Source organism: Dermacentor andersoni, chromosome 1, assembly GCF_023375885.2.
Source record: "Dermacentor andersoni chromosome 1, qqDerAnde1_hic_scaffold, whole genome shotgun sequence".
Classification (NCBI taxonomy): Eukaryota; Metazoa; Arthropoda; class Arachnida; order Ixodida; family Ixodidae; genus Dermacentor; species Dermacentor andersoni.
The window spans coordinates 220,781,362-220,799,847 of NC_092814.1; the positions used below are offsets into that span (position 1 = coordinate 220,781,362).

Here is an 18,486-nt window from a genome sequence, read left to right on the forward strand (position 1 = left end):
TTTGCGTAACATGGGATCTTTATGTATTTATTTTATGTCGACAGAGCAACAGAACATGCAACTACTGAGTGACATTACCATAAAAAATCCACATATAAGTCGCCTATATAAGTTGCCTGTTCCAGGAGCGGGCAACACGTGAGAGCCCTCCCTGAAACGCGGGTTTCTGCAGGTGACGGCAGGTGGTGACACAAGTTTATGCTTGCGCCGTCGCGGCAGCAGCTTGCATCCCCATAAGCACAGGCAAATTTGCACTTATTTCTTAAAAATCAGGCAATTAACTGTGCCAAGTGTTATACTAAATGATGTCAATGCCAAAATGCAACCATTCTGCAAAATTTGAGCAAAGACAGCTCAGCAGTGAGGCAGAACCTTTTTTTGAACACGCGCAGCGAGAAATTCAGGACACTGTATAAAGAGAACCTCCTGCTGGTCCTGCCAACCGTGAATCGTTGACGTCAAGCCACCGAGCCACGGCGGCGTTTCCTTCCTTCTCGGCCATCGAAATTGCTCGTCTCTCTTAGTGACCATAACATCACGAATAAGCAGAATCGAAGCTTGAAAGACAACAGGGTACTGCTGCACCATAGCCGTAACATAACACAAGTACGGCAAAAATGGTGTTAAATCCAACAAAAAAAAAAGTTACGACTTTGATCGACTTGTCTATAGATTGGATCGAGACGTAAAGGTACAGGTCGCCAACATAATGCTAAAAAACCGCTATATTTAGGATATTTGTTTTAAAATTGTGAATTTTGCCATCATTCGAATCTAATGCGAGGGTCGAGTTCAAGCAACGAAAATCATGAAAAACTCGCATTAGAATCGAGTATATATGGTACTGCACAGCCATCATCAGCCGACTGCAGTGTGCTCACGTGCCAGCCTGCATCTGCTTAGGGCTCTTTTTTTCTCAGACGGTACCAGAGAGGTGTCGTACGAGGCGGGATCGGCATAAAATTGCATCATAGTAATCAAGGTTTTTAAACATTTTTATGGGGGTTTTGCCAGGACCAAAGCAATTCGTCGTAATATCCAAGTCGTCGCATGACCAAGGGACCTATAATCGAGGCTACAATATATATATATATATATATATTATTATTATTATTAGCCTACTTTATGTCCACTGCAGGACGAAGGTTGCCTCTTCCTGCAATCTCCAATTACCCCTGTCCTGCACCACCCGATTCCAACTAGCGCCTGCGAATTTCTTAATTTCATCACCCTACCTAGTTTTCTGCCGTACTCGGCTGCACTTCCCTTCTCTTGGCACCCATTCTGCAACCCTAATGGTCCACCGGATATCTAACCTGCGCATTACATGGCCTGCTCAGCTCCATTTTTTCTCTTTATGTCAGTTAGAATATCGGCTATCTCCGTTTGCTCTCTGATCCATGCCACTCTCTTCCTGTCTCTTAACGTTACGCCTAACATTCTTCATTCCATCGCTCTTTGCGTGGTCCTTAACTTGTTCTTGAGCTTCTTTGTAAGTCTCCAAGTTTTCTGCCACATATGTTAGCACCCGCAGAATGCATTGATTGTACACCTTTCTTTTCAATGATAATGATAAGCTTCCAGTCAGCATCTGACAATGTCTGCTGTTTGTGCTCCAACCCATTTTTATTCTTCTGTAAGTTTCCTTTTCATGATCAGAGTTCCCTGTGATTAATTGACCTAGGTAAACGTGCTCCTTCACACACTCTAGAGGCTGGCTGGCTATCCTGAACTCTTGTTCCCTTGCCCCGCTATTAGCCCCAAGAACAAACTACACGGGCACTGTTAGTGTCGCTCGCGTGACGTCAGGGCACGGACTCACGCCTGTCATCTCCTGCAGTTGAAGCGGTGTCCGGGCGCCTTCTGCAGTGTTTTCGTTTTTTCGCTCTCGTTCCCTCTGCTGGCACACTTATAGTGGTCGTCTCAAATATATTTTTAAGATGTATTCGTTCTCAAAAATTTATTCAAGGAGCTTTTTAGACAACAATACATTTCTCAAGGGCAACACTACAGTGCCAGCCGAAGGAGTGCAGACCAGCCGATTGTGGGGTTTTCATTCGCGGATCGACAACCGCAATAACACAGCATACAGGGTGTATCCGGAAAGTAATGCAATTTTATCTGTAGGAAAACATTTATTCAAGATATTGTTACAAACGTTTAGCATTCTTTGAAGTAGTCTCCTCTGGCATCGGCATATTTTTGCCAGCGACTCTGCCATGCACTGTACGCATCCTGGAAGGCGTCGATAGGTGCCTCTTTCAGAGCCTTTGTCATGGCGGTTTCAACTGCTTTGATGGCCCCAAAATGGACTCTTTTCAGGGCGCTCTTGATTCTTGGGAAGAGAAAAAAGTCAGCTGGAGCCAGGTCAGGTCTATAGGGGGGCTGGGGCAGCGTCACCAAGTTGTTCTTGGCTAGGAACTCCCGTACGCGCAGAGAAGTGTGGCTGGGAGTGTTGTCATGGTGCAACTGCCAGGTATCGGCGATATCCTTTCGCGCTCGGAGGACCCTTTTTCTCAATCCCTCGAGCAAATCCATGTATGTAGTAGGCAGTGTTGACTGTCAGCCATTGGGGTACAAATTCTTTGGGAACCACACCCTTGGTGTTGAAAAAGACAATTAGCATTGTTCTCACTTTCAACTTGCTCATTCTTGCCTTCTTGGCACAAGGAGACTCCAAGGTGTGCCATTTGGAACTTTGGCGCTTCGTCTCAGGATCGTACTCAAATATACCCGTGTTTCGTCGCCGGTAATGACACTGTCCAAAAATTAAGGTTCAATTTGCATACGTTCCAAAAGTTCGCTCACGATCTCCACTTGGTTGTTATTCGGGTCATCAGTCAATAGTTTGGGGACCAGCTTTGCGCACACTTCCCGCATGTTCAAATTGGCACTTACGATGTCGTGCACGGTGGCTTTTGGAATATTTAGAGTCTGTGCTATCATCCGCACACTCAATCGACAGTCGGTGTTCAAAAGATCACAAACACAGACACATTTTCGTCACTTTTGCTCGTTGATTGCCATCCAAAGCGGGATTCATCATCCACGTCTTCTCGGCCCCCTTTAAACACCTTCAATCACCTTGAAACTTGAGAATATGACAAAGCAGGATTCCCGTAGGCTTGCTGAATCATTTGGTAAGTATCGGCAAGACTCTTATCGAATTTAGCACAGAACTTGATCGCGTACCATTGTTCACGTGTGGATGCCATTGCAAGTCATGACAGAGCACTATCAGGAGGTTCACGGAAACAATGATCCTGATGCTCCCAGAGTTTGGAGCAGACTTCGCTAGGCAATGATGGAAAGCTAAGAGTCCCCTCACCTAACCCAACCAATCCGATCGTGGTACGTCCAATAGCAGTGCTGGAAAAAAAATTATTTCATTACTTGCCGACACACCCTGCACACACACACACACACATATATATATATATATATATATATATATATATATATATGTAAATATGATGAGAGAGAGAGAAACTTTATTTGTCAGGAAGAGATTTTAAGGGGGGTAGTCAGAGCCCCCCAGTCCAGGGCCCCACTGGCCTCTGCTGCCTTGCCTGACCTGGCTAATTAAGGATTTTTGACCTGTCAAGTCAGAACGGACGAGTTGTGCCTCCCACTGCTTCATTGTGTCATTGCTATTTGACCTGTGAGGGTGCTGAGTGCATTCCCAGGTTACATGTATTAGGGCAGGTATGTCAACGCACCAAGGGCAGTTGGCTCTATAGTGAGTGGGATACATGGCGTTTAGCAATTTTAGATGGAGGAATACCCCAATCTGTATTTTGTGCCAATCGGAGGCCTCCTGTATAAGAATCCAGTTATGATACCATACCTGCTGCGTTATGTCACAAACGCTGGCTATATGTGACTTCTACAACAGTTACCTTGATTTTAATCTGCTAAAACAGGTTTGCTCACGACGAGTAGTTCATGGTGTAATATCTAATTTTTGCATTTCTTCACAGAAATGCTTGGCAGTAACACAAGGACTTAACAACCCTGAAGTTTAGATTCTACCAGCACCACTTGCTTCTTTAACTGCTTCTCAAAATTAGGCAGTTCTCATGTGTTATTTCTATTTCAAGTGGTGGTAATTTGAAGTAAACCTAATTGAGGCTTACAGCTATTTGCATAATACGAAAATGAATGTATCAATATATATTCCCTTTTCTGTGCTACACATTCAACTCACTTGAACAATCTACTGGTGTTTGTTGCTTGAGGAATATACATGACGAATCTGTTTGGCGAACTGACACAGGCTGCTCGGCCTAAATGTTTTAGTGAAATATGCCTTTTGCACCATATCGCTGTAGCCAGAAAGAAGCTGAAGCGTCATTCATTAGTAGTATGGGACATATTGAAGATATCATAATTCCCCAGTGGAGGGTCAAAAATCCAGTGAAATATGTAAAGCTTGTGGTGTCTTCCTTATGAAGGTTTGCGAGGTTCTCTTTTATGTACCGACGAAGCAAATAGTTCTCTGTTTGTATAAATAAACAACGCTGGATCAAGATGTGGGGAGGCAGAAGTTGCTTGGATTTTTTTTTAGGCACAGTAAGTAGTCAGTGGCGTAGCAAGGGGCGGGGGGGGGGGGGGGGGCCTGGGGTGCGAGGGGCCAGTGGGGGGGGGTCATATACGTCTGAAGACACCCCTCTTTCCACCGGCTACACTGGGGGGGTGGGGGGGGTGACAGAAAACCGATGGGCCCCGGATGCCAGACGACCTAGCTACGCCACTGGCTGTAGTACCTCGAGTATACTTTAGGCATAGCAATTGGTGCGGTAAAAAACTGCTTCATTGTTTCAGTTTGAAGTTGTAGTGAACTGATGGGTTTCACGAACAATGCGTGCCTCGCCATAACTACGGTCGGTTGCTTGCGTTGCGTGAGGGGTGTCCCATGTTGCCAATAAAAGCTACTGAGGGCCACCATGAAACATTTCATCGCTTGCAATTGATTGGTTCTCGAACTTAACTCCGAAACTTTCCTTTCAGGTGATTGCTACTACGGTATTTGTGAATTAACTATGTAAATACTCTACGTGACGCGCCGTCGTGTTAGCAGCCATGAGCAATTCGTTTTATGGGGGCCTGTTTCAGAGAGCAATGAAAGTAGCAGCAATCCTTTTCGTGCGAAATGCACGCCTAACGCTTTCTTTCATGCATTAATAAAGTGGCCATATTTGACTAGAACAACTCACCAGAGTAATAAGAATCATGATGACAGCTTCGCTGGGCAGTGTCTTTCTAGCACGGATAACATGTTGACACCAAATACCAAGATTTTTCTTCCATGTAAAATGCAATGTCTCTCATAGCTAAGTTCTAAGGCAATGTTAAGTGTTTAGCAAAGCATCGTACACAACTTCACGTGTTGAATTTGCAGACATTCTTTTTACGCAAAATTTATGGACAGACATGGCGCATATATGCATTGCAAAACTATTGGTCAAAATGGTGCCGGCTGCGCCCCGGATCTAGTGCATATCCTGGCTGTAGTCATCTAGTAGCGGCACGGGGAAGTATGCAGCGCGCAAGAATCCGCCAACGTGCATGCGCGGCATCGGAGCAGTGAATGCGATTTCTTTTCCGTTGGAAATTTTTTGTCCCAAATTTTGGTCTGCCATGTTGGAGGTGCAGCCCCCACATGTCTATATGGTATTTTAACTTTTTCTTTTAAATGCAACCAACCTCATCATCACTGGCGCAGGGGTTGCCATGAAAAACGATTTCTCTTTTTCCATGTACGAGGGCGAATTAGAAAGTTATTGCCCCATTTCTATTAGTCCAAATAAGGTACATACAGGTAATTAGAAATATGCGTACTATTCTAAGCACCTTGTACTATTTTTGCACACAGTCCCCACACCAGTTCAGACATTTTTCCCATCGCAGCACTAAATTTGAGATGCCCCTGTAGAATTCGTCCAGCTGAATGTGGAACCATCATTGGACTTCACAGCCTTTTTCGAACTCACGCCACAACCTCACACTTCTCAAAGCGATACACATTTTCCTATACGTGGGTTTTTATTTTTCTGTAGATTTTGATGGGCGTTTGTCCCTTGCTCCATGGAAAACGAATTGCTCATACGCCGTGGATGTGTGAAGCGCAACTGCCATCCTCAACAACTGACAGCAGCACCGTGCCACAGAGCTGCTGTCGAGAAAGGTCCACCGCAGAGCTGGCCAGTCCAAGAAGGGTCCACCGCTGTGAATGGCTATGTTGACTTCGCATTTACAGCTGTAATTTGGCTAAAAAAAAATAGGGGCAAAGACTGTCCGATTCACCCTCGTATTTAGATAGGAGTCCCTGAGTTAGAGCTTCCTCTTAAGAGAGACTGGTTGGGTTCTTTGGGCACTGTATAACTTATGCACTTGGTGGCCTCAGCAGCTCGTGATGTGGGTGCTGATGGACGTCCAGGAACGTGTCGGGATTAGCCATTCAACTCCAATTATGGTGGCACAGTCTTCAGTTGACGGGCATTGAAGGAACTGGCAGGTGTTCATGTCAAACTGAGTAGCAGGCCCTCTAGTTAAGTTCGACTCAATTACACTTTGGCAAAATTAGACAGTCATGATTTTGGGGTGGTTTCTGTGGGCACTTCACTTACATGTCTTTCCAAGCTTGCATCACATCGTTCATGGTGGGTGGGCTTTTGCAGAGGCTGTTCAACCTCAACTACCAGGATGCACGCAAGCAGCTGGGTAGCTTTGGACTGGTGAGCCATGCACACACAATCAAAAATAGCGATCTCTCGGGTGGCCAGAAAGCACGAGTCGCCTTGGCTGAGCTGTGCCTCAGGGCTCCTGATGTGCTGATTTTGGTGAGCAAGAGGACTTTTGTTGCATTTCTTTCTTGCAGTACATTATACTGTATATTGATATATGTCATTTGTACTGAGTAACACACTGCTTTCTATCACTGATTGTACATTTTTCCTTACACATTTTCACTTATACATTTGTACAGTGCACACACTAAAGTGTACAAATTTTATTTTATTATGTCCTCGTTGTCATGAACACGGGCAAGAACCTTGTCAAGCTGCAAAAAAGCAGCTTTTAGTTCTTGTCCCAGCGTTCATTTTTTGTAAATGAATGCGAAATAAAGATCGATCGATAGGTCATTTCTTTTGATGAACAGTCCAGGTTGCAGCCTCCTGTCTTGTTTCGTTAACTTCTCTCCACCTTATGTATCATGTTTTCGTGGTGTTTATTTCAAGATGATTATTCATTGTAGCATTTGACCTAAAAGGGAGCCTGAACCACTTTTTATAGAAGTCAAGAAATGCATTTGAATTTAAAATGGACTATTTCACAAATGCCCTGCTGCAAAAAAAGTACTTCTATGCGTTCAGGAGAAGCGGAGTTATGGCAATCGACTATGCCCTAAGCCACGGTATCTATGCTACGTAGCAGACCGTAGCCACTTGCAACTGTAGTGCGTATGCGCAGCTTTAGCTTTGTGCACAACAGAGCTTGAGTTACGGGCTTGCACTCATGTTCTCCAGTCTGGCTGTGCTACGTGGTGCAGACCGGCTTTGTTTTGCACCACCTTGAATGATGGATAGTAGCCACATCCAACTTGCACATATTGAAGCGCTATCAGTAGCTCAGTACAAAGTGAAGTCTGCCAAGGCGTCTAACCAGGAGTGGCCAGGAGTGAGCACCTTAAGTTTCGTGTTGTTTGAGGCTAGTTGAGCGTTCTAAACTAGTTGAAATGAATGAGACCCAATGGCTACGACACTGATAAGCAGGGTGGCCAAAGTTTAATTCCTATGTGATTACCCGCGGCCAAGTGTGAACAGATGATAGTCAGCTTCTTCCTGAAATACGTAATTATAATCAAAATTCGAAAGCAGATTTTCACTTCAGCCTGTTTAGTAAATTGCATCAATAAATATACACAATAACAGTAGGAAGAAGTGCACTGATCCAAACAATCTTCTTGACTGAAATGCGAAAACACCCATGTAGTTAGATTTAGGTGCACATTAAAGAACCCTAGGTGGTCTAAATTTACGGAGTCCCCCACTGGGGCGTGCCTCATAATCAGATCATTGTTTTGGCACGTAGAACCCCATAATTTGATTTGATCTAAGCTATTGGCCAATTGCAGCCACATATCAGAATCTGCATATTACAAAATGAAGCGTCCAGAAAAGAGTGAGGAGCAAGCTTCTGTTGAAAAGAGAGCGTTTGAGAAAAAGGTGAATTCATGCTCCACTTGCGAGCTCCAAGGGCTGCACACAACTGCAAAATTTGGCTGAGATGTTCACAGCAGCGTATGCTATCCACGGACTGTGTATTTTTTTCACGAAACCTGAGGGGTGGTTCAGGCGAGGGGATAGCGTGGCTGCAAAGTGCCCTTAAAAGCTTGTGTGGGAGTGTAGTGAGGGAGAGGAGTGCTGAGAGAAAGCGCTCTGTGCAAGGGTGTGGTGCTGGGCATTGTTTGGTATTTGAAATTCACCAGCAGGCAGTATGTGAGTGCTTGGATGGACCTTAATACAACGTTAAATTAATGAATTAATTCAACGTAATAAGCAGGTTTGACAGTTTGATGACAACAGTGTTGGGGCTCTCTCTCCATGCAGCTATAAAGAGAAATACTTTTTTTGGTATGTCATATTAAATGCTGATCTTTTGAATTGATGGCACATATTAGAGATGCACTGCTTTGCCAAAGTTGCTTCTGCATCTCGAAGAAATTATGCTGCCATAATAAAAAAAGTTCACTCAGAAGATCAAATTGTCCAAAAAGTGCGTAAGTCGGTAGCTATTTTTGCTGGTGCTTGAGTTCCATGAGCAGGGTTTGTTTTTTGTATTCTGTGGATCTAATAACATTACTTGAATTGCTCCCCAAGTGCTCCATAACACGGCTTGGGCTCAGTGCTCCCATTTAATTTTACTATCTCCCCAAACTGCTTCAAAACATATTTTTCTATTTTGCCTTCAAACAAATGAAAAAAAGAAATGTAAAAACACTGTAGGATGACACTATAAGTAAATGAGCACAATTAAAAAAAATATGAGATCGTTGGGCTCAGCCTCTTACACATTTGGCATGGAATTACCTATGTGCTTGCGTAGACTGTTATGTACACATTTTTTCATTTATCCAAAACTTATATACAATACTGCCCTTCCACTGTGAATTTGCATGATCACTGTGCTTAATTACTGCAGTACATCTTATTATGACAAACATATTGTGTGCTTATTGTGAGTCACAAATTTGCATTGTCAGGATGAGCCTACAAACAACCTGGACATTGAGTCAATCGATGCCTTGGCAGAGGCCATTGGAGAATATGAAGGAGGTAAGAAAGCTCTTTTTTGCTCTTTGAATTCCTGCAAAAGCATGTAGTTGCAAGACTAAATGTTGCTTATCTTTGCTTGTTTTAGGTGTCATCATTGTGAGCCACGATGAGCGCCTCATACGTGAAACAAATTGCCAGCTATGGGTGATTGAGCATAAAGGAATAGAAGAAATTGACGGAGACTTTGAAGACTACCGCAAAGAACTTCTAGAGTCTTTAGGGGAGACTGTTAATAACCCAAGTATAGCTGCACGCCAAGCAATGGAGTAATAAAACTTTTGCTTTTCAACTACAGCATGCTAGAGCAATACATAGTGTATTTATGGTGCCTGACAGCTCACTTTATGATACACTGCCCACAGATGCATTGGTTTGATGCTTCTCACTGAATTCCGCCACTTTTCTACTCTATGCTTCTGTAAACATAGTATGGTAGTCATGACAGTTAAACCTGTCAGGTAGTGCTCTTGAAATTTTTTAAAGGAAGATGCACCTTAGAAATCTATTTTCATTAAAGTTAAAGTAAGTGGATCAAATTTATGTATTCTATAGAGTGTAATCTCCCATTTTTAAGTATGCTTTAGTTTATTGAAATCTTATTTAGTTATTTTTCTGTGAACCCTGAAAGCACAAAAAGTGTAGTTTCTTGGGCAAGCTTGGGGCTTTGTATCATGACTATACAGTGGTATAAAAACAACCTACATGGTTCTCAGTGGCTATGGTGTTGGGCTGCTGAGCACGAGGTCGCGGGATCGAATCCCGGCCACGGCGGCCGCATTTCGATGGGGGCGAAATGCGAAAACACCCGTGTGCTTAGACTTAGGTGCACGTTAAAGAACCCCAGGTGGTCGAAATTTCTGGAGTCCTCCACTACGGCGTGCCTCATAATCAGAAAATGGTTTTGGCACGTAAAACCCCATAATTATTAACCTACATGGTTCGAAATAGAGCACAGATTGCAAGGAGGCTGACATTTTTTTTTTCCAGATTTATTATTTAAGGGCAATTTTGAAAAACCTCAATGGCCATTTTCGCGAGGATTGTTGAGTGGTTTCCCAAATAAACCTAACCAAAATTGCCGAAAATTATATTTTGCATGTATATGCAAAAGGATGTGTAGAGTACAGGTATCTAGATGTTACTGTTTAGCTTTCGGCAATTTTGTCTAGGTGGAACGCTCGCATGACCATGGGTAGTGTTACACAACTTTCAGTGCTGTATGTGTCCTTTCTGCCGCCTGACGTTCATTCTACTGCAGCAGCAGAAAATGACATGCACACTCATCACTGCAGCTTTTCATGTGCGCCCGGTACACATTCCTTCTCTCCACAGCCCTATTTCTTCACAGAATGAAAGCCCATCCGACTCCACAACCAGCTTCACATTAAGAGTACTATGCTGGTCGAGTTGGTGCAGTTAATCTGACTTACTGTGGTGTAAAATATAAAACCCATGCAAAAAAGGAGATGGAGAGAATCCTGTAATTTCTTTTTGTCCCCATTTTTTCTACGTTTTTTTATTCTTTGTGCCATAGCACGTCGGATTCACATTAAGGGGAATGCTGCTTTCGAATCTCGAGAAAAAAAATTGATTTTTTGAAAATCACATTTTCAGTTTTGAAACCCCGTCTCTATCTGATTGTGAAATATCATCGCTGAAAACCACGTAGAATTGCGCTAAAGATTAGTTGTACCAGCCAAAGCGGCGAAAAAATCGGCAGAAATCGGGAAAGAACAGCGTTTTTCAAGCCAGAATATCGCTGGAACGGCGCAACCATGCTTCCTCCATGGGCGCAACCTAGCGCCGCCATCTTGGTCTAGTCGGAAAGCGCATTTCTCAAGATCTGCCACTTCAGCTCTCTCCTTTATCAGAAACAAGACACAAAAAGCAAACGATTGTCGTGCCGGAGTCTGCGATTGGCCGTGTCTGCCACGGGACTCCAGCGCGGTTCGCCATTGGTCCGGCGCTTGTGTCGTCTGCTCGGCTCTTTACACCTCGCTAGCTCTGGACAGTCTCCACTGTCCGTAATCTCGAGTGTCGGGACGACCGCTACACGGACATCGCAGTAGCGTTGGTAGCGCGGCCGATCCTTGTGCGGACGTCTCAGACCTGCGGCTAAGCGTTTCAAGCATCGGCGACGCGGACTTGGCGACCAAGCTTCGCGCGCGGAATCCTCGTGCACGCGGCTAAGCCTCTCAGTACTCGGTGTTTCGGAATTCGCGGCTAAGCACAGCGCGCGCGTAATCCTCGGACCCGCGGCTAAGCATTTCGGGCATCGGCGCCTCCGACTGCGCCTGCTATGCACATCGAGTGTCGACTCTTGGAGCCAGCGGCTAGGCATTTCGCGTGTCGCCACCTCGGACTGCGCGACCAAGCACATCGAGCATCGACTCCTCGTACCCGCGGCTAGGCATTACGCACATCGGCACCTCGGACCCGCGACCAAGCACATCGCGCGCCAGCTCTATTATCATATTGTCACGATATCTAGTAACAATATCCGTCATACCACCCCTTCATAAGGAGAACCTCATCATGAGCTCTGTTCACTGGGCCCCTTGGGCTGGCACAGACACAGGCACAGGCTGCAGAAGTGAGGCATCATACAAAGTACAAGCTGGAAAACGCCTAGCAGCTGTATATCTATCAGTGGCTCTCTGTTCCTAAGTTAGAGTCATTATCAAGGGAAGATGATTCGGAAGGCTGCTAGAGCCTTCATTAACATGGTTGATTCTACCAAAAGAAAATAAAAAAAATATGCCTGACTGGTTGCACTGGAGACTGTTATCAATGTGGCAGCCTGCAAGTACAACACGAACTATAATTATGCCCAGACAGAGTTATGCACCTCACTTGGTTTGAAACCCAGACACCATGCTCTTTGTAGAGTAGTAGCAAAGAATGCCATAAAAAAATGGGGGTTGGGAACGAAGGCACACCAGACCAGCAGCTACATGTCCAAGAACCCCCACGTCACAAGACTCGCCAAAGACTGCAAATTCTGTATCTTTTATCGAGCTGGAGAGAAGGCGAAACTTTGCGTGGCACGCGTACTCCTGACAATTTCGATCGCTTCCATGCGCAGCCCTGTTGAGAGCCGTTTTCTCAAAACTTTCTTTTTTGCCTTTCTGCTCGGTTTCTGGAGCACGCTAGTGAGGTAGCTAGGCTCAGTGGAGCCCTGGAATAGGGGCCCACCCTTGCCGGAAGAGGCTCCAAGTTGCTGGCGCCGAAGACGACCGAGACCTCGAGACGCTAAATCCTTGAAGGAACCAAATAAAGTTTCTCTCTCTCTCTCACTGGAACGTATTTCTTTGTTACCGTTTAGCCTATTTTGACTTTTATTGTTGTCACGTTCCTTGGGCCGTAGTGCAGGTCGTGACAGTCTTAAGACGCTCTTTTATCTCGACGTTTTATAAATTTATGATGTGGCTATTTGTTCAACCCGAAAGTGCGCTTGAGACGAAGCTAACAAAAAAATGACTCTCCAAAAAATTTGTGTTGCGAAAAAAAAATAAAAGCAAGACTGTCGCCACCTTCAGCACGCAGTTAATACTCGACATGCCTTTCGTCACATTTTTTAAGCTCTCCATGGCCCTCGAGAAAGTTCAAGGGAGAAAAATTCTGCTCAATAAAATGTTCGCAAGGTGTCATTCTGAAACATTTATGGAAGCATCAGGAAGACATTCTAAACATTTGCGCCAATCTTTATCAAAATCCATGAAGAAATAAGGAAGTTGATTTTCAAAGCCACATTCTCCCTTAAATGCATATGTGGTACAGTCGAGCCTCATAATAACGAAGTCGCATCGGCCACAGCGATAGAAAAAAAGAACATTGCGATCATGTTTGTGCAATAGAAATACTAGCAGGATGCCTCCGAACGGCCAGCAAAAGGTCTCCTGCAGCTTTTGATAGCCCGTCAGCATCATGCCTCCGCATCACTGCGAATACTCAACCGTGCGATCGGTTTTATCACGCGCGATCGGCACGTTGGCTTGCCGACTGCAGTCCAACCAGCCGAGCCGCTGGCCAGAACCCGCACGCGCGTCCAGTGGATTCTATTGTGGTCGAATTCTGACATATTGTCAAATTCTGTTATGGAGGAATTTTGAGCCAATCACAAGAGTCCGTAGCAGCCTTGGCCAATCAGAGCTTACAAGATTGGGAATTCGACAATATTCACAGTAGCACCCCATTATATGTCATGTAATGTTGCTATTGCTGAGCAGTTTGCCATCTTAGCGATTTTATCGCTAGATTTAGCGACTTGGTTTGCTTAGCGACAAAGTAGTCAATCCGAGAAAGCTAAGCGACCTAAACACATATAGAGTTTCATACAATAATTGCTAGAGAGAACTCTGGCGCTAGTGTCTACGGGAGCTGCAATGAGAGCGGTTGTACCAGCATGGGAAATTATGGGAAGTACGTGGATTTGCCTAAACCTTGTCCTTCTGGCTTCAAACGGCTTTGTAAGCTCGTCATTTTCAAGAATGTGCTGCGTAATAAATAATTAAATAGACGTTATTAAAATTGTCCGACGGCAGGACTCGAACACAGGGCCTCTAGCACAGAAGCCTGATATTGACACCATTAAGACATGGATGCATGTATCGACAAGCGATGTGAAAAGCCCTTATGAATTTATCGCAGGCACGAGTGCCTTGAGACGCTTGGCGCGTTTCGATTTGGCCACCTCGATAAGCTCAGTCGTTGCAAGTAGTAGTGATTGCGCGTGTTCGCGGTGTCTTCTGCACTTCGGAGAGTATAGATTGCTCTGAAATTTACAATATTTATATAGGATAAAATACAAAGCCACAAGAACGTCGGAATCCACAAGCACGAAGATCAGACAAATCCATGTACTTCTCATCATTCCCATGGTGTCTCAACGATTGCAGCGCTAGAGTTCCCTCTAGTATATTGTAGGAAACTCTATGCCTATACTCCGTTTCATACATCAGGTGCAACGCTGCGGAAGCTACGCAAGAAGTCCGGTCACGAAAATTTATTACTCCGCGCGTTTCCGTCTATTCTTCGCAGCGTGCCAGCGGCGTTTGCTCGCGCGAGCATGCACGTGAAGCTGCCGCGACGGGCTGCAATTAGGAAATAACGAAAAGCAAATTGATTTAGAACAACGTGTTAGCAGCCGTATAAGTACATGGATTGTTTCTATGTGTAAATTTCTTTTTTTTTTTCATTCAGAACTGAACTCATATAAAGAAAATTTTCGCAAACATCGGGTCAAGAAACACCGAACTCTTTCTAAATGTGAACTCGGCCACTGCAAAAAGTATCTCTAGCCTCCACAGCATTGCACCTGATGTACGAAACGGGGTATAAAAACATAACTGCCTCAGAGTCGTATCATCTCAAATCTTGGTTGCCGGAACGGCATTGTCCTTAAAGGGCAACTCCGGCGTTTTTTTAACCATATTAGGATATTGTCATTTTCAAATGGCATTGGCAGTCGTTTCACCGGTAAGGTGGTTCAATTTGCTTAGAAATTCATCAATAATTTTAAATAACCAATAAACGGGATACTGAAACGGGTATAGCTACTTCGTGTTACGTTACGATGAGTCGATGACGTCAGACCTTACTCTACCATAAAGCAAATGCGCAGAAAGCGTGCCAAACACGCAGTACACGTGGCGCTAACACAAAAGAAGCGAAACTGATGGTGTCTCCTGACGCCACAGGGAGCTTTTACAAATTTTCCCGAACAAGACAGCGGCGATTTCAGTGATGATTTCAGCGACAGTGGCGGTGCAGTCTCTCACGTCACAAAAACAAGGTGGCTAGTAAAAAGTCATGAGTCGGGAACGCACCCAATTTCTAAAATTCATTTTCAGGAAAAACTAAATGACTTGCAGCCATATCGTTTGGCATAGATAATCAGAATGCAAACGATAATGTATATTCAAATTTTTATTAAGATTGGTGGACATCGAAAAATTGCCGCAGTAAGCGTGGAATACCTGCCGCGGTAGCTTAGCGGCTATGGTGTTGCGCTGCTAAGCACGAGATCGCGAGATCAAATCCCGACCGCAGCGGCCGCATTTCCATGAAGGTGAAATGCAAAAACGTCCGTGTCCCGTGCATAGGGGGCACGTTAAAGATCCCCTGGTGGTCAAAATTAACCCGGAGTCCCTCACTACGGCGTGCCTCATAATCAAATCGTGGTTTTGGCACGTAAAACACCAGAATTCTGTTGAAGGGCGGAAGCATGGTGGAAGTATAGTCATTTGACTAGTAGATAAGCATGAGGCTCACAGACAGCTAAACAACTCTGAACTTTACCGTAAGCTAGACAACGATCCAACATTACCATATACGTTGACAATTATCAACAGGCTGAAATAACTTTTTGCTGATGAATTGGTAACACAGTCAGAATTCAACTTTCTTAAACCAAGCAACAAAACTGCAGGACGCTTCTACCTCCTTCTAAATATTCATAAAATTCCACCAACTGAACTGTGTTCCTTCGACTTCGTCTTCGTCTTTAGCGCTTTTTTATGAAAACATAGGAAAACTGCCGGGGATACTATAAAACTTCGTTATTCTCAAATATTCATTAAACCGACATGCGTACAACTGAGAGTTTACTGTATATTGACAACGGGTTACAAAAAACAACGCTGTATAGGAAACCTTTTGACAAACAAGAGTACCTAAAATATACAAGCAACCATACCAGACATTGCAAGCAATGCATCTTCAAAGGTCAAGCCGGTGGCTGCTGCTTATGGCGCAGCCCCATAGACCCTATTTGAAAGCGATCTGCGATGAGTACACAGTCTAGCTGCGCCGCGGGCTCACAGCTTATTGGGCGCTATGTTCTGGCGGCTTAGTTCGCGGGGAAGCGAGAGGCAGCACGAAGGTCAGTTGGCTCGATACTGCTGCCGCGCTTTTTCACTCCAGGGTTTTCACGGCGAGTTTCCGGAGTCATCGAGTGAGATGGGTTCATGTTTGCTTGTACGCGCGTGCATGCTTGTTAATTTAGTTCGTAAGCGAATTTATACGGCATAAACGTGCAAGTTTATGCGGCCGACAAAACTAATATTCTTACTTCGTATAGCTGTCTACTTATTTGCTATCGCAATCGATGCTTCGCCTTTCGGGCGAAACTGCGACTCTTTTTCTTTCCCTTCTTTTTATCTTTTTTACTGCCGCCTTCCCACTCTCCCGCTCTTGTCCCCTCGTTTTAGAAACCACGCCTAGAGACGTCAAGCGACAGCGCTCATTTTCCTTTCTGTCTCCCCGTTTACATGCAGCCGCCAGCGACAACGACCGCACTTGACATGACTCTACTAACATGTTAAAGCTAACCTGTCGAGGATGACAAGGCCGCCTTTGACGAAGATAGGTGCTCCTGTCGAAACGTTGGCCAGCCTTTCTGAGAACAAGTTAAGGACCGCGCAAAGAGCGATGGAACTAAGAATGCTAGGCATCACGTTAAGAGACAGAAAGAGAGCGGTTTGGATCAGAGTGCAAACGGGTATAGCCGATATTCTAATTGGCATTCAGAGAAAAAAAATGGAGCTGGGCAGGTCATGTAATGCGTAGGTTAGATAACCGGCGAGCCATTAGGGTTACAGAATGGGCGCCTAGAGAAGGGAAATGCAGTCGAGGACGGCAAAAGATAGGTGGGGCAACGAAATTGGGAAATTTACGGGCGCTTGTTGGGAATCAGTTGGCTCAGGACAGGGGTAATTGGGGATCTCAGGGAGAGGGCTTCGTCCTGCAGTGGACATAAAATAGGCTGCTGCTGATGATGATCCCTGTTCATAACCTTTATACCACAGCCTTTGAAATGAGGAAACCCGTTGAAGCACTCTGGCAGCTGTTCAAAGCAAAAGTTCTTGAACCTGTGCGCCCCTTTAAGAACCGTATACAGCGACTCTAATGCAGCCCCGGTACTATGGGTACCTGAATATATTATCTAAGAAAAAAGTAAGGCCCTTTCGCGCTGCGAAAGCATCGCGAAGCGCCGAGCGTTGGCCCGCCTACAAAATAGCTGCTACATCGTATGCAAACGCTCTCAACACTGCTAAATTCATTTTTTAGGCTACACATTCAACTTTGTTAAGAACTAATCAAAACAGCTTTGGAGTGCAGTAAAATAGCAAAATTATGTGCATCGTTGATAAGTCTCGCAATCCAGTTCCAAAGCATCTTGGTGCCTCATTACTTAACGAAACGTTTGCTCACTCTTTCTCTGAATAACATTATTCATCATTCGTACACGTAGGATTTTAGCTATGTCCATATGGATCACATTGCTTTTGAAGCTACTGGTATAGTGGTCGTCTTCGTGTGCTATTTACACAATTAACTCCAAATTCCTTCATAATACAAAACCACCGCCCAAGCACTCCGTACAGATGGTTAACCAAGGAAATTGAAACGTGCGGCCCCGGTTTTGATCACTGGGTTAATCCCGACGGTTCATTAAACGACGGCTTGGTAGGCTGCCGGATCCTGGGTATGCAGCTGCTGCTTGCGCTCGGCTGCACGAGCCTGTTCTTGTGCCTGGGCTGCAGCATCGACACGGTGTAGACGAGCTGGCTCTCGGTTCTGCTCGCGGCGTTGCTGATCGAAAACTGCCTGCTCCTCAGGAGTACGTATGACGCGTGGCCTACCCATTTCGGAGCCGAAGAGAAACTGCTGCGCGAGCGCTCGGCTGCGAAGGAGAGCAACGACATCATACTGGCGCAGCCTATCGCGCGCCTCTCCTCTTCTTTTGCGCATGCGCATGGGGTCGCGCCAGAGGAGTTTTAGGCGTACAGGCGACAGACGGACGGACGGACGGACGGACGGACGGATCGGCTAGCCATATACAGCTTCGCTGTAAAAGGAAATGGTACTATCATATTAGGTTGTATGTTTACTAAATCACTTCAGGATATCTATCTGCCAAAAGACTGGAAATCAGCCAAGGTGATTTCGCTTCCTGAGTCCGGCTACATGCATAATTTCCTTAACTATCGCCTTGTTTTCATTACGTTTGTTCCTTGTAAACTAACGAAGTATATTATTTACGCCAATCTTGCTAATTTGTTGAAGTCAAATAACTTCTTCCACAGCTCCCAACATGGCTTTCGTAATTATTTTCATGCGAAACGCAACTTCTCATATTTACTAA

At 44.9% G+C, this 18,486-nt stretch overlaps 1 protein-coding gene across 1 annotated transcript in view; it reads left to right on the forward strand.

Annotated features, from left to right (window-relative positions):
- LOC126547866 (ATP-binding cassette sub-family F member 1) overlaps positions 1-9,632 on the forward strand; it is a 43,159-nt gene extending 33,527 nt beyond the window's left edge. The window contains exons 16-18 of the mRNA XM_050195892.2: positions 6,681-6,842; positions 9,266-9,338; positions 9,424-9,632. Coding sequence (XP_050051849.1) covers positions 6,681-6,842; positions 9,266-9,338; positions 9,424-9,608 — 420 coding nt within the window. The 3' untranslated portion in view covers positions 9,609-9,632. The remainder of the gene's footprint in view (positions 1-6,680; positions 6,843-9,265; positions 9,339-9,423) is intronic.
- The last annotated feature ends 8,854 nt before the right edge of the window (positions 9,633-18,486 follow it).